Source organism: Nicotiana attenuata, unplaced genomic scaffold (assembly GCF_001879085.1).
Source record: "Nicotiana attenuata strain UT unplaced genomic scaffold, NIATTr2, whole genome shotgun sequence".
In the NCBI taxonomy this organism is placed as follows: Eukaryota; Viridiplantae; Streptophyta; class Magnoliopsida; order Solanales; family Solanaceae; genus Nicotiana; species Nicotiana attenuata.
In genome coordinates this window covers 47985-63645 of record NW_017671072.1, presented here as the reverse complement: position 1 = coordinate 63645, position 15661 = coordinate 47985, and the positions used below count along the sequence as shown (strand labels likewise).

Genomic DNA, 15661 nt, shown 5'->3' with positions numbered 1-15661 from the left:
ATCTCTGTGTCCAAACATAAAAGTTAACCTTGGGGGTTAGGGAGGGGTGGTTTCAGTCAAGATGAGTGAGCTCAATCTTGCTAATCCAAAGAAGTAATAGTCAAAAAAGGTGTAAAATTCCCAATTAATAGGATTAGTGGAGTATTTTGTATTAGGTGGGTTGACCAAGCATGTGATAATAAGGACTGACAGACACATACAATTTACAGATACAAAGGCAATAGTAAAATCTACTTGTCTCCCTTGACTTCCCACGCGTCTATATAGGTAGGTCCCACCATCTCTTCACCTGCTATTCCTTCTTGCCCAATTCCTCCCCTACCCCCCCCCCCCCCAACCCCACCAATCCATTCTGATTCTCTCTCTACTATATATATGTGTGTTTTACGACCTCCTTTCTTAACTGATAATTGAATTCTTCACCTATTCTTCTTTTGAACCAGTAGAGAGAGAAAGTGATTTAGGGAGAGAGAGAGCTGTTTGGTGAAGTGTTGATTTTCATTTGTTGCAATACACACACACACTATGAAACAGAGTCCTATGTCTTCTAGCAATCACACCTCTAATGTAAGCTCTCTCTCTCTTTTTGTTTTTGTTGCTAATATCATAAGCTATTAATTCACTTCAATTTCGTTTCATTTTTGTTGAATTTAACTGAATTTCTAGTTCTATTGACTGGAAAATTGTTTCAGTTTAGCTCAATTGCTGATTAAATATAGAAAGTAGTTGATCATTTGTGGCCAATTAGTTCGTAATTGTGTCTAGTGTGGACTTGAAATTCTTTTTGGATCAGTTTTGCAGTTTAATTTCACTTGTGTAAATTTTTTTTATATATGTTTTTTAGGAAATAGGCTGTTTGATTATAATGCCTTTGAGTCGGCTAATGATCTGGTGAATTAGTAATCACACTTGAATATTTTGAAGTCAATGGCATATAAAACTGATTTCTAGTTGTCTCTTTTGAGTGAATTAGATTTTTTTTTATGACGGTGGCGTCTAGCAAGCTTGCGTGCCTCTCGACTATTTCACCACGTACCCTTACCTCACACCAGCACATGTACCGGGTGACTTTGCCTACCTAGGCTTAAGCAGATGCGAAGAAATGACCTGACACCTCATGGTTTTCCTCCTACTTCATTGACCACTACGCTGCATCGTTGAGTGCTTTTTTTTCCTTTCTTTTATTTGGTGGGAGGGGGATGATTGAATCTTTTTTTCCTTAAGTTTGAATGGCTTTTCTTAAATTTGAATGGGTAATTTAGGCATTTTCAAGCAATTTTAGTTGTTGCATCAAGCATTTGGATGATCAATTGAACTTTTGGCTTCTCCTAATTTTGGCTACTAAAGAATTGAGTACTGTTATTAAATGCATTCTAGAAAATTTCTGGTGAAAGTATTAGAGACCAAAATGCCTGCCTATGCCATTTTTTACTTCAAAAGAACCTAAATGTTTTTACTATCAACTTAGGGAAATACAATATCCACATTGATTGCATACGGATTTTCAAAGGGGTTTTTAGTAGTAATGGGAACCTATCCATCACTTTGGGTTGAATGCACTGGTATCAGAGGCAAACTATAGTAACCCTGTAGTTTCATCCGCCAGTCGTTTCTCATTGTCCCAATGGCATTTTTTCGCGCCTTGTGCTTACTTTTTAGTTTGTTGAACCACTTTAATCTCCTTAAAGATTTAGCTTGTTGAGCCCCAAAAGAAAAAACCTCTTTAGTATAGGTGTCGACCCTAAAACTTGGGGTACATGTGCAAAAGAGTGTTAGAGATGTATATTATTTTTTATTAGAGTTCTTAAATGGTTTGTGATGGTCGTGTGCAACTCCATTTACTACATATCCTTAATGTCTGTGGTTCTCTAAACATCCTGCAATACCTATGGCCACTTCTAAATAGGGAAATGCTAGCGTTTTACCACTGGAGAATGGCTTCAGTGATTCACTCTCTCTGTTGAATTCTGAGAAGGCTGTAGAAGAACTTAGACAACAGCCTCTTCTTCACGGGATTGATGATCATCTGATTGAGTTTGCCGAGGCTTTGAGAAGTATGATATGTTGTTACAATGATTAATTATTTGGCAATGTTTGGAAATTGCTACACTCTATGATACAGATACTTTACTCTTCAATTTATTAGCCGTTGCAAAAGCACTAAGACAAGCTGCCGAAGGAAAGGCTTCTGCACAAGCTGAAGCTGCTGAGTGGAAGCGTAAATATGAACTCGAGAGGTCACGTATTCTGCACTTGGAGAGAAAAGGTACTGTCCCAAAGAGGCTTTTATGTTTACTATTTAGTGACTGTTTGCAGCAGTTGCCTACAGCTGAAATATATTTATGATTTGTGCACTGGTTCCATGTCTACTTAGTTTCGGTCGTCTCAGGTGGCCATACCTATCCTTCTTGAGTTAAGATCCATTTGTAATTGTTACCACATTTTGATGCCATTTCTCCACTATCTGGTTTATTTTCTAACAAACTCTGTTCCTCTTGTCCCTCTAATTGAGGTATGGCCAGCAATGGTTATCTTTAATAGCAAACAAGCCATAGATTATATTCTATACTCCACTTTCAGAAATAAGATAAGCGGCATCATGAGGTATATAGCTTTTTTTTTTTTAGTAGCAAAAACATAAATGAGGTATATAGTATCACATGTTTCAATTTGTAGGAATAATGATTCCTCAATAGTTTGTTAAGGAGTTGTGTGTGCACTCCAACTTTTACAACCACAGTCTACTTTATTTATTTGATTAGTTTAACGTCAAAATTTGCCCCTATCCTCTCTGCCTCACGTTTTCTTGTTCTTGTACTTTTTGCCTCCTGATTTATCCAATCTCCTTTTTTTACTAGTCTATGTATTTTCATGACTTGTACGTTAAATTACATGAGTTGAGCAAATTTATGTATATCTTTTTCCAAAAACTTTTGAAGTATGTATATGTTCGTGTATGTATAACAGAGAGATAGAAAGCCCAAGCTAAAAGATAGACAAAATTGTCTTAGTTTGTACAAAATATCATGAATGCAATGAAGACAGACAAAATCTTCCTAGTTCTAGGATCACCGATTACTGAATGCTTGCTTAGACGTTCTAGCCGGATGGGTTGGGAGTGACACTCGGAGAGACATAGAGAATCAAAAGAGAGATGAGTTGGAGAATAGAAGGGTAATTAGGTCATGTAACTAGTCACAACATTGAAGCAAAGTGTGGTGGCAGATAGTTGGAGCACAACAATCAGTCCTGTCTATACGGTCAGAAAAAATGTGGAAAACTGTTCGGTTAAAGTACATTCCTCATTTTATCGTTCCTGAAGTACTAGACACTTGTTATCAAATCATAAAGTTTTTAACAAAAAGCTTTCTTTTTGGTAAAGTAACTTGGCTTACTCTGCAGTATCATCAGAGGAGTGTTTGATAAAGGAAGGACGAGTTGTACCCTTGACAAACCAAACTGTACTATCAGATGGTGCTCCAGAGCAATCTGAAAGGTGTTGTGGAGAGAACGGGATTTGCTCTCATGAGGTTCTTCGTGATGGAGAACGTGATCGTGATGCCAGTGCCTTTCCAAACAAGATGATCAGAAAGGTAGATGCCTGTAAACTTATGCTGTTTCCACTGCAACAGTCTTTGTTGATCACTTTTGTGTGCTGTGCATTAGAAAGCGTGAAATATAATGTGTTGGCTTGTTTTTACTGAGTTTCAGATGTATATTCATTTTGTAAATGATTTAGTTATTGGATTTTATATGTGCCATCCAGTTGTAACTGGATAGACTCATACTTTTTTGTTAATTATAGAACTTACCTTTACTTTATCCCAAAAAGAAAAAGAAAGTTACTGTACAATTTAGTTGTCCAAGCACTGTGAAAATGCCTGCTATATTCGTCAGCTTAGCTATATTGCTACTGTGAGGCTGTTATCATTGCAAGATATTTTAATGTCTTTAACCTGTTGTACTTTAATTAGTTATCCATCTCAATATTGAATGCGGAATGACCTTCAGCAAGTTATTAATATACTGGTACAAAGACAAGATCTTTCTTCCTGTATGCTATTTCTTATCTTGTAGTGCTTTTATGATTTGTTCTTAAAATAATGCCTATGAATAATTCGTGTAACGAAACAGGCGTCATTCAAGTTGTCATGGTGTTGCAAAGGTGAAAAAAGTGATCAGAAAAAACATGATGTTGTCTCTTTTGAAAAGGGAAACATAACAACCGCAGAGCGCAGCAGTAAACAGGTCTGCCCATTTTTTGGCCTTCAAGCTCCTCTCTTCTCAGTCTGACCTTTTCAGACACGTCTAACTTTACAGTTCTCTTGTGTTGTTTGCCCATGATAATAGAACTTCAAAAGAATACCACTTAGGCTTCTTTTCCTGTTGCTTTAAAATTTAATTTCCGCTAAACAGACTTATCAATATAGGGAAAAACTTCATCTGAACAGAGAATCATTTTTTCTGTCTTTTCCAGATTTCTTTGAAGTGGGAATCTCCCCCACAAACGGTGCTTATATTGACAAAGCCAAATTCAACTGCTGTTAGGATGCTTTGTTCAGAAATGGTCAGGTTGGATATAAGAGTATAGACATGCTTTTTTTTTCTGCTTCAGTTCTTTTTGAGAAAACTGTGCTAGAACTCAATGGTAATGCATGTCTTTTGCTTTACTTTGTAAGGTTCCTCCTTAGAGCTGGTCAAATGATTTCTTAATTGCTTCGATTTTAATTTTACAACGCAGATATGTTCAAATCATAATTAGATAAACTGATCTTTAACAGCTTAAGTTTTCAAATGAAGGTAGTTACATTAGTTAACATGATAACAGCTGCCGGGTTTGAGTTCCTTCAAAAATTCATCACCTGCCATCCCAATAGTTTACATGCTGTGTGCCACACAAAAAAACAAACAATAATTGCCGTCCTCTCTCGGGTAACTTATGCCTTTAAATCAGGTGACACTATGCCATTTAACAATAAACATGTAGGTTTAGCTTCTTCTGCTGATATTCTTGTGGCTCGTTGAGCTTTCTTTTCTGGAAAGTCCTAAAGTAGTATCCTGATTTCATTCAATCAATCAATCCAGTACGAATCTTAAACTAGTTAGGGTTGGTTATATGAATCCTCTACCTCCATTGCACGTTACTTGGACTTATTTCATTCCAATACTAGTTCTTTCCTGACTTTAGACAAAGCTGTCAAAGTGATATCCTCATTTTTAAAAATAATACTCTTTTCCAGATTTTACTGTCCTTTTTTCTCGAAAGATGATTTTACTCCTTCCTTGGCAAGGCTGATTTTGTGTAGCTTAGTAGTTGACTCAGAGTAGTCCCGGCAAAATTGCAATTTTAAGAGGCGACCTACTTTCCTAAATACACATCCCCCATGGGAAGGGTTTCGCTTATTTTTGTGCCAAGCATGGTGTTAGGGAACAAAGCGAATGAAAAAGAAGAAATCTTTCCTTTTATATGGGAAAGCCTTGAGGCATATCTTAATGGTTTTAGATTAGTTTTTCTTGCATTATTTATAATTCTACAAGCTGCTTCTATGTTTCAGGATATTTGTAATAGATCAGGTTCTGAGTCAAGGATAATTTGGTAATTTTTCTTTGGCAGTAAGTCTGTTACAAATTTAAGTAATATATCTTTAGGAAAGTCAGAGAGCATTTTTTTAATTATATATGGGAATCTTTTTATCTTAAACATCAAGGTCCTGAACTGCTAATGATTTAGTAGAAATCCTATAGGGTGTAATGGTTTCAATAACAAAAGTAGAAATCCCAGTAGAGAAGGACTGTATGCAGCACATAAATCACCTGTCTATTCTTTCAGTCAAATGGTGGAGAATTATCATTTGTATTGAAACTTTTGTTGCTTTATGCAACATTATTTTTTACTCAGTGCTTAATGCAACCTTATGAAAGGAGCTTAACGAATTCTAGGTGGATTTCCTAGAACTTCTCTTCTTGTTCTCTCCTAAATCCTAATTACAGTTGATGTTTTTTTTTTGGGGGGGTCAAACTGATTTTTTTTATTTAACCAAGTATAAACAATATATGTATAACTAAATCTTTTGGACTAGAGAGTTAGATCTTAAAACAAAAACTATAAAACTGCACAAATTTGCCATCACTCAGGCTATCAGCAATTATAGTTTAGCACCTTCTAGGAAGGCTATAAACTAGAACCTCTTCTTTTAGTAGCAACATTATGGCATTACACTGAAAACTGTTTAGCCTATCAGACCTCAAAAGCATAGTGTTTATTTCTTTTCTCACTTCATTATGCTTCAAATCATTATCCGTCCTTTGCCTATGCTACAACCATCTCAAGTCCCAAGTACTCTTTCACTGTTTTTTAGCCACAAGCCTTTCCACTGCCCAATAGTAGGTTAGAGACCCCATCTCTTGCCATAGCTTCTTTATCTTCTGCATATATCAGGACATCTGTAGGATGGTTTGTCTTCCTGAGATCCCTTTACATGTTTTATTTCAAACCATGAGACTCGGTGTTGGAAATATATGGTCATTCTCAGAAAACTTTATCTGGAAAATATCAGCCATTGAGGAATCTCTGAAGTCTCTAGGTCATGACGGACGTCGGCCAAAGGTGTTATCTCCTTTGCTAAACAATTTTAGCTTTGCTATACCTTTCTCACTTTTTAGTGCTCTTATTTTCCTTTCCTGACCTTAGCAACATAGATAATGTTCGAAATAAGGAAAAGACCCACGAGGTTTCAACTATTGGTTTGACTTTTGGACATTTTACGCATTGCATTCCTTCCTGTGTCATCTTCATTATTTAAATTACCTGGCAATTAAAAGCAAACCTCAATTGGCTAGTACTTGCACTCTGAAAGCTGAAAAAGAACATTATGTATTGACTATGTACACTTGCATATTCAGAGTATGTCCAACTGATGTTGGATGGAGGGAGCACGTTAACGTAGTCACAGGGGACAATGCGTTGACCTGACTTTCTGCTAGTTTAAGTCTTAAGAACCCCTAGAATAGTTTCTTGAACTGGTCAAACTTATCATATTCTGTTTAGGGGTCAGCTTACTCTTCCTGCTACTGCATTTATATCTTTGTTTCTTGTGTCCTACATTTTTTCCTATTGTCACCTTAGAACACTGATGTCTTGTACTTATCTTCCTTTATGAGCATATTTTCAGTAACAAATTGGTGACAATTTCTTAAAATGCTCATGGGAATTGTCTCAATCAATCAACTATGAGTCAAGTTGGGTCAGAATCATCTGTATCTATTCCATTCGGATCCATTTCGCTTCAATACTAAATAACAAATTGCATTGTCTAATATCAGATTTTTTCCAGTGTTTAGCCGAATCTGTGTAAGCAGCTCATCTACAGAGCAATCTCAATTCAGCGTATATATTTAGTATCTCTTTGTGTTATGTATCCTTACATTCATATTCTCTTTGGTCCTGGTTGGTTAAAAGTGATTGTGCGTTCCTTTTGATTTCTTTTTTCAATCATTTAATCACTTGCTGTGTTTGAATTTATTAGATGCTTTATCTATGTCTTCTCTTCTCCAGATGGCTAAAAGAGCAGAAAAGCTTAAATATTTTCGTTGAACCACGGGTGCGAACTGAACTTCTAACAGAGTCATCATATTACCAGTTTGTACAAACTTGGGAAAATGGTGAGTGGTAAAACTTTTTCACTTCTACAAAGTAAGCTGAAAAGAAAAATATTTCTTCGATCATCACTTTAACTTCTTTCATATGGACATATCTCCGATTCTTGGTTCATTAGATTTTGACCTCAGTTTAAGCGCTAATTGTTTGGATGACTTTGCGTAAGGAAATTTTTGCTGATAATCTGATATCTTTTCGATAAGCAGTGCAGCACGTGTGTCCATTTTATTGGGTTTTTTTAATCTTATTGTACTACTGTGCAATGTTATGTTTGTTCTCCAGCAGAATGAGAAGCAACCATTTTCTAGTAAACCTCTTATGCTTGTATTTGAAAGTATGCGAGCTTTATCTGCATTGACAAGTGAAGTTTGACACGTCATGTTAATATAACGTCTCCATATAAATAAGGACCAAGTTTAATGTTGAAAAGATGGGACATCATTTGTCATTACCAAGAAATTTAAATGTTGCATTTTGAGAGATATGCTTCAACCTGCATAACTGCTCTGCTGTTTCTTGTACTGGTTGATCACATATCATATCTAGTTTGTAGTGAGCCAGGGATAGTCAAATTATAATTTTATCTTATCCTAGCTCAAATTGGTATCCATTGATGGTGTCAAACAACCAATTGGTATGACCAGTATTTGAGGAAGAATGCTACAGCTGCTGTGTCTTACTTTGTAAGTGTTTGATTAAATGTTCTGCCTTGTATTATGATAGGACCTTGATACAAATGATCCTAAAGTAGGAATTAACCCTGCTTTTTAGATATATATCAGCAATTTAGAGAATTTGTCTTTTCATTGCCCCCCTTGAAGCAACTTGAGTACAAACGAGCACATGTAATCTCCATACTTGTTGTAGATTAAAAACTTAAAAATGTAAAGATGTTCTTTTCCTTATCTGTTATCAGTATGAACAATGTTAAAGCTAAAGCAACTTCTTGTTTGTCACAGACAATGAAGTTCTGCGTCTCCACACAAAAGTTGATGTTGTTGTAACTCTGGGTGGGGATGGAACCGTCCTTTGGGTATGTATGTTAATTTTGTCTTTTGGACTAGAAGTTTGTGGTTCATGTGGTCTGATCAATGCTTCATATGTACACATTTATTAATTGCAACATGTTTCATATTGCAGGCAGCGAAGATGTTCAAAGGGCCAGTTCCTCCTATTGTTCCATTTTCTTTAGGCTCTCTTGGCTTCATGACTCCTTTTTGTATCCTTATCTTCCTTTAGAAACCTTCTTTTTCATACATGTGGTGTATACCATCTCTATTTTATTGAAATTCAGTGAAAAGGTATAATTTGGCCACTATAATTACTTCATTGCATGGCAATTGAAAGAAATAAAACAGAACACCTTCTATCAATATAGATCGGACTATAAAATATATAACACATAATATGGTAGCTTTGCATTGGTATAATTATTGCTTTTCTCTGGTTACCTTTAACATTTCCAGATAGTGAGCATTACAAGGAATATCTGGATTCAATTCTTCGTGGTCCAATAAGCATCACACTAAGGCATCGTCTCCAGTGCCACGTGATAAGAGATGCAGCTAAAAGTGATCTGGAGACTGAAGAGCCCATACTTGTTCTCAACGAAGTCACAATTGACCGTGGAATTTCATCGTTTTTGTCAAATCTGGAGTGCTATTGCGATAATTCTTTTGTTACCTGCGTACAAGGGGATGGTTTGATTTTATCGACAACATCTGGAAGCACTGCATATTCTCTTGCAGCTGGAGGGTCAATGGTCCATCCTCAGGTACATCCTATCGTAGTCATCACTTGTTGCTTTGTGTTCTTCCTGAACTTGCAGACATAGCTATTTGAGTAATGCAAAATTATGCGTTATGATTGTGGGTTGAATTTTTGAAGCTCTTGAATGAGCACAAAGCCTTTTCCAAAACATAGTTAGCCGTAAATCTGTCTATTTATTAGTTTTTAAGAGTTGCCCGGATTACTATAAACCAGAAGACTAAGCGGCAAAAGTTACATATTTAACCTTTTCTAGTGTCTTCCTTTTGAAGAGGAGCCTTGGCGTAAAGTTGTTGTCATGTGACTAGGAGGTCACGGGTTCGAGCCGTGGAAACAGCCTCTTGCAGAAATGCAGGGTAAGGTTGCGTACAACGGACCCTTGTGGTCCGGTCCTTCCCGGAAACCGCGCATAGTGGGAGCTTAGTGCACCGGGTTGCCCTTTTTAGTGTCCTCCTTTTAGAATTCCACATAAAATTTGCATTCAAAAGTGAGTTAACTTACCTCAATGTGCAACTTTCCTTATTGGATCACCCATAAGGGCAAGTGTCAAGTGTTTTCATAAAATTATGGAGTAATGATTCATCCAAAAGAATATTTTTAAATAAAAATTCATTCAATGCACGATCGTATGCGGTTTACTCGAAGAGGACAAAATATGGGCGGTAACTGATGGAGTACTTCCCTTACAATGTTAGAGTTGATTCTACTTTTTCTTGATGTTTCTTTTAGTAATCTATTTGTAATTTCATAGCCTCTGTTTGCTCTATTCTGTTTCCAGTAATCAACTTTTAAGCAATTCAAATACTCTTTAATATGGTGAGATGCATCTCATTGAAAGATACTGGATGTGCCTCCAATCTTCATTTAAAATAGAAGTTTTTCACATGAAAGTTGGAAGATGTTCTTAAGCTTTCCTTTTCATCACTTGGCGAAATGGGCTTAATAGTTTGGTCTGGTTGAGTGATTGGGGCAGAAAACAGGGTGGCAGAGAATTTATTTGTTTTGAATTGACAATAGTGGGATTTTTTCTGAACGCTACTTGAGCTTTTATGATGGAAGTAAGTGATGTGCGACACGTATGAAAGAATGTGCTTGTAACTACCGTCTAATTATAGCTAGGAAATCTGGCTCGCTGTAGCCTTAGAAAGACCAAAATCCACCAAAAAAGATTTAAAAAGAAATAGAGTGGCCCTAGCAAGAGAAACATTTTGAATTCTATAAACCTTTTAAGCTAATGATGTGTGCTCTGTGTTGTTGTTGCAAAGCCCAAGGAGAAAGCTTCATTAAAAAACTTCCGTTCTAGTATGATTGAGTTCTAGACTGTAGATGGCGAAGTACATTTGTCCTGTATCAGGTGATACTGAATGTGATTGAAGTGTAGGAACTAACATCTTTAGTTTAGAATTTGTCACTTTTTCTTGTTCCTAGACCATTGTCCCTAAAGAACAAAAATTGCCTCCTTTCTAGTTTTCATTTACTCCTTTCACCCACCTAACCAAAAGCTGCAACCGCTGCTTTATAGTGTTTTGGAAAAAATAAGGAAAGAATAATTTCTGTTAATGGTTTCAAAAGTTGGAGAATTTCAGAAGGAATACAATGAAGCCAAAACCATACTTCTTCATCAACAGCTTTTGTTGTTTAACTACGATTATAAGTTCAATATTGGAAACCAACGTGGCATATTAACATGTCGCAAGCTATTAATCCATGCTTTGGGATTTGAATATTAGACAGATGTAGATGAGTTCTGCTTTCGTGTATAGTATTTCATTTCAAAATTTCCGCCGACCTATTATCAATTGGAATTGGACTTGCAATTATCACAATCATGATGCAATAAGCTCCGCAATTGATGTCTCATCCATTTGATGTCTTTGAGTTGATCATAAGCTTAGCAACTTTGGTGTTCTTAATCAAATTGCAGGTTCCTGGCATCCTCTTTACACCTATCTGCCCACATTCTTTATCATTTCGTCCTCTTATTTTGCCTGAGCATGTGACAATCCGAGTACAAGTACCTTTCAACAGCAGAGGTCATGCATGGGCATCATTTGATGGGAAGGATCGTAAAAAGTTGGCACCGGGGGATGCACTTGTTTGTAGCATGGCTCCTTGGCCAGTGCCAACTGCATGTCAATCTGACTCGACGAGTGACTTTCTACGTAGCATTCATGAAGGTCTTCACTGGAATTTGAGGAAGACACAGTCTTTCGATGGCCCTCGGGAGACATGATCTTTACTAACAATTTAATCTGGCAAGGAAATGAGAAGTTTCCAAAATCCACCTCGTCGTGCTGAAGTGAGCATCAAGATATCCTTCTCAGTTATCGCAGAGGCATTCGTGATGTATATACGCCTATACATGCAACATAGAATTTAACTTTGAGAATCTTGAGTCTCAACATTAGGTCGTTTATATATTTATTGTTGTTTGTAACTTAGACATAACAATAAGAATAGAGAAGGAAGTTTGTATCATTTTGTACAGTTCTACTTATATCATACCTCTTGCCCTGGTTTACAAGGGAAGTCAAGCTTTCAGTTCTTGCTTCAAAAGTATTGAAACACTGCTTGAAGCAATTGAGAGGAACTGAGGAAGTGGGAAAATGTATATTTGGAGTTCTGTGCTTTTGGTTCATCTAATAATGTAACTTCTTTTGGTTCTAAATATCCAATTCATGTTACTGTTGGCTTATGAGTGGCAAATCAATATGTTCATAAGAAAATGAGCAACTTAAACTTGCAAAAAGTAGAAAAAAAGACTTCCTAGTGCCTCTCTCTACCTGTTGTTCAGTAGAGATATTTGGAGGGAAAACATTGAGCAGACAATAAATAGCTGACCAATTGTCTCACCACTTGAGAAGGCGTTATTTTTTTATTTTTTTTTGAAGAAAATGGTGGGAAATTCAATTGAGTTTCCTTTTGCTTAGTTTTAAAAGATCAAATTTTACTTTGTACTATTCGAAATTGAGCGACTTTGTCTCTTGTTAAACGTTTGCTCTTTTTCATAATCGTGGTGTGATCAGGGTAGCTTGCATGTACATCGACTAATATTACATTTGGAAAAAGTTTCACTTTTATCCTTGACCCCTAACAGAGCTTCAACTTGAGGGTAATTCTAAACATAGTAAAAGGTTGAAAGGTAAATTTGGTTATTTTTTCTCAAAAGAATTTGGACATGTCGAATTGAGACATTTCACATTAGAGCATATGACAATGTATGAATCGAAGAAAAGTATAACAAAGAACAAACTGATCAATTTCAAATAGTACAAGAGCAATCTTGGACATTTTCCTTATTTCCAATTTCTATTACTGGTGATGTAAAAGAAAATATTTTACATATGAAAAGAGAAAGAAAATGTTTACGTTTGTTGAAACTGCAAAAGGAATTTCGACAAATGCATTAAGGATAATAGCAAACAAGTTTCGATAAGAGAGCAAGGTCGAATCTTATTCAGATGCTATCAGCAAACTTTAGTGAAATGTTTGAACTCTTATGGACAAAAGTTTAGTATTTAAGTGGAGAACGGTAGTGGGGGCATTGCCCATTATTCATAAAGTTTGAGCGATGCATGGTTTGTAAGCGGGATTTCTCGGTTATCAGGAAAAAAAATTATATTGTTATATGTGCATTTCGACTGTCATTTAATTTTGCGCAAAAGTTGTATCAGGATAGTTTCCATTTATTTTTTGGTGTCTGTGCCAGTTCGTGTGCATATTAACTGGATACTTGCTAGCTCCACTAGCCCAAGTACCAATACTGCGTTTTGCTTTTTATGTTTTTTGAGATTGAATTACTTTGTTCTAAAGTGCTTCTTTGAGATTTTAGAATTAGGTCTCAACCTCGTCATAGTGGTCTATTCTTAGAAGCACCTTAGCTCTAGCTACTCATTTGTTTCTCTTTTTTTACTTTACTAGTTACAAGGCATATGCATTGTGTTAGGATTTGTCCTAAATTTCTAATCTATTAGGACTTTCTTTCTTGAAGAAATGGAAAAAGACTCCTAAAAGGATTAAATCTCCTTAATATGTCTTATCCTTTTCTTGGAAGACAAGTTTTGCACATCTATAAATTAAGGATCTCTACTTCTCACAAGAGAAAAAAAAATATCCATAATGTACTCATTAAAGAATTTTGTTTAGGGGGAGATTTTTCTCTCAATAGTTTTTCTTCTTTTAGATTAGTTTTATCATATGTAGGTCAATTGACCAAACCATTATAAACTATTATGCTTAGTTTAGTAAATTTTTCTTTTGTCGTCTGATTTATCGTCCACCAAGCTTTGTACGTTCAGTTCGTCTACTGGTAGTCTAGTTGTAGTATTGAGCGGGTGAACCCATGTTCTATCTCGTAGTCACCTAAGCGGCAGAGTCTGTAAACTCAAATGGTCTGAGAGTTGCCTTTGGCTTCTGAACCTCTGAAACTGGACTTACGCAAGCTACCAAGCTTTGTTAGTTTCCGCATGCACAATGTTATTTCAATCCCAACAAGTGGTATCAGAGCCAATGGTTCAGAGTCAACGGTTGAACGAGGTTGAAGACAAATTCAATGCGTGTTTAGATCAAGACGATAATGAAGATTTATTCAAAAAAAAAAAGGTTTGAATATGATGCCTCAATAGGATTAGTAAGGTAAGGTTTACCCCAGTTTGTGTTGCTCTAGTCCTATGCCTTTGGAAAGATATCCTAATGGCTATGAGATTATATGCCCTCGTGAGACTTTGCCGGCAGCTACACCATGATTCCTCTACATGAGGCTGCCATAAGGGCAATGTGAGGCGCAGAGGAGTGATTATATAGCCAAGGCATAGAGGCAACAATACTGGTCCTATTGTCCCCCTTATTTGTACTCTTCCTATGTGGTTCTTTTTTGCTTTTTATTATTAATAAAACTAGCCCTAGGCTCCTGCCTAGTGGATTACTTAAAAAAAAACACGTGGAGATAAATTTACAATCACAATTGTATTCAAAACGCCTGCTACTGCATCTCTCTTTTTAACCCATATTTTGGCCACTTTTAACCAATGCCAGTTTTAAGTCATGCCTACTCGCAATGCATGAGTTCCAATGCCAGTTTTAACTCACGCTTCTTTTTAATGCATGAGCTTCTTTTACCCCATGTTTATTCTTAATACGTGGGCTCCTTTTAACCCATACCTGGGCTTCTTTTAACCAATACCAAGATTTTCAACCTATACCGATTTTTAATCATGGCAAGCAGCAGTGATGAAGATTATGTGAAGATGGTGAATCAACTTTGTCTAGAAAATTCAGGCCAAGGGGAGATTGTTAGGATTTGCCCTGAATTTCTAATCAATTAGGACTCTCTTTCTTGAAGGAATGGAAAAAGACTCCTAAAAGGATTAAATCTCCTTAATATGTCTTATCCTTTTCTTAGAAGATAAGTTTTGCACATCTATAAATTAAGGATCTCTACTTCTCACAAAAGAAAAAAAAATATCCACAATGTAGTCATTAAAGAATTTTATTTAGAGGGAGATTTTTCTCTCGATAGTTTTTCTTCTTTTAGATTAGTTTTATCATATGTAGGTCAATTGACCAAACCATTATAAACTATTATGCTTAGTTTAGCATATTTTTCTTTTGTCGTCTGATTTATCGTCCACCAAGCTTTGTATTGTTAGTTTCCGCATGCACCATGTTATTTCGATCCCAACACGTTGCACATGTAAGAGATATAATATACAGTTTTAAAATATAATCAAATTATTAAATCAAAGCTTTGAATACATGATTATACATGAAAAAATAAGGTATAAGTTTCTGTGAATAATCAATGTGCATTGTCGTATGGTGACTTATTTTCTGATATCAAAATGATATATTATATAAATCTACGAAAGATGAACAATCAAACTTTATTTTTGTGGCAATAAAGATGAACAATCAAAATTTAAGTAAAGATGAACAATCAAAGTTTAATTAAATACATGCAATTATTTTTACTTATATATTTTGAGTTTATGATGTACAACCATGTAATTAAGAGTATTATATCTAACACTTCTTTATAGACGATATTCCTAGTATATATTTCTTTCATCCATTTCAGTTGGTTTATCATGTCCTGGACTCTTGTTAAAGTTAGCCATGTAAAAATATATTTTGCTAGATACGATCTCGATTACGGTAGCATCCATATTGATAAAGAGTTGCACCATTAGGTCACAAATGTATGAAAACTTTTTAATTTCGTTCATTGTCAAGTATCTA

At 35.8% G+C, this 15661-nt stretch overlaps 1 protein-coding gene across 1 annotated transcript; it reads left to right on the top strand.

Moving 5' to 3' along the window:
- Positions 1-327: 327 nt before the first annotated feature.
- On the top strand, positions 328-12114 carry LOC109205677 (NAD(H) kinase 1). The gene is made up of 11 exons (XM_019368417.1): positions 328-567; positions 1907-2054; positions 2147-2266; positions 3403-3593; positions 4135-4248; positions 4478-4572; positions 7556-7662; positions 8617-8690; positions 8798-8876; positions 9124-9431; positions 11349-12114. The coding sequence occupies exons 1-11, from the start codon at positions 526-528 to the stop codon at positions 11655-11657; spliced, it is 1587 nt and encodes a 528-aa protein (XP_019223962.1). The 5' UTR covers positions 328-525; the 3' UTR covers positions 11658-12114.
- Positions 12115-15661: the final 3547 nt, after the last annotated feature.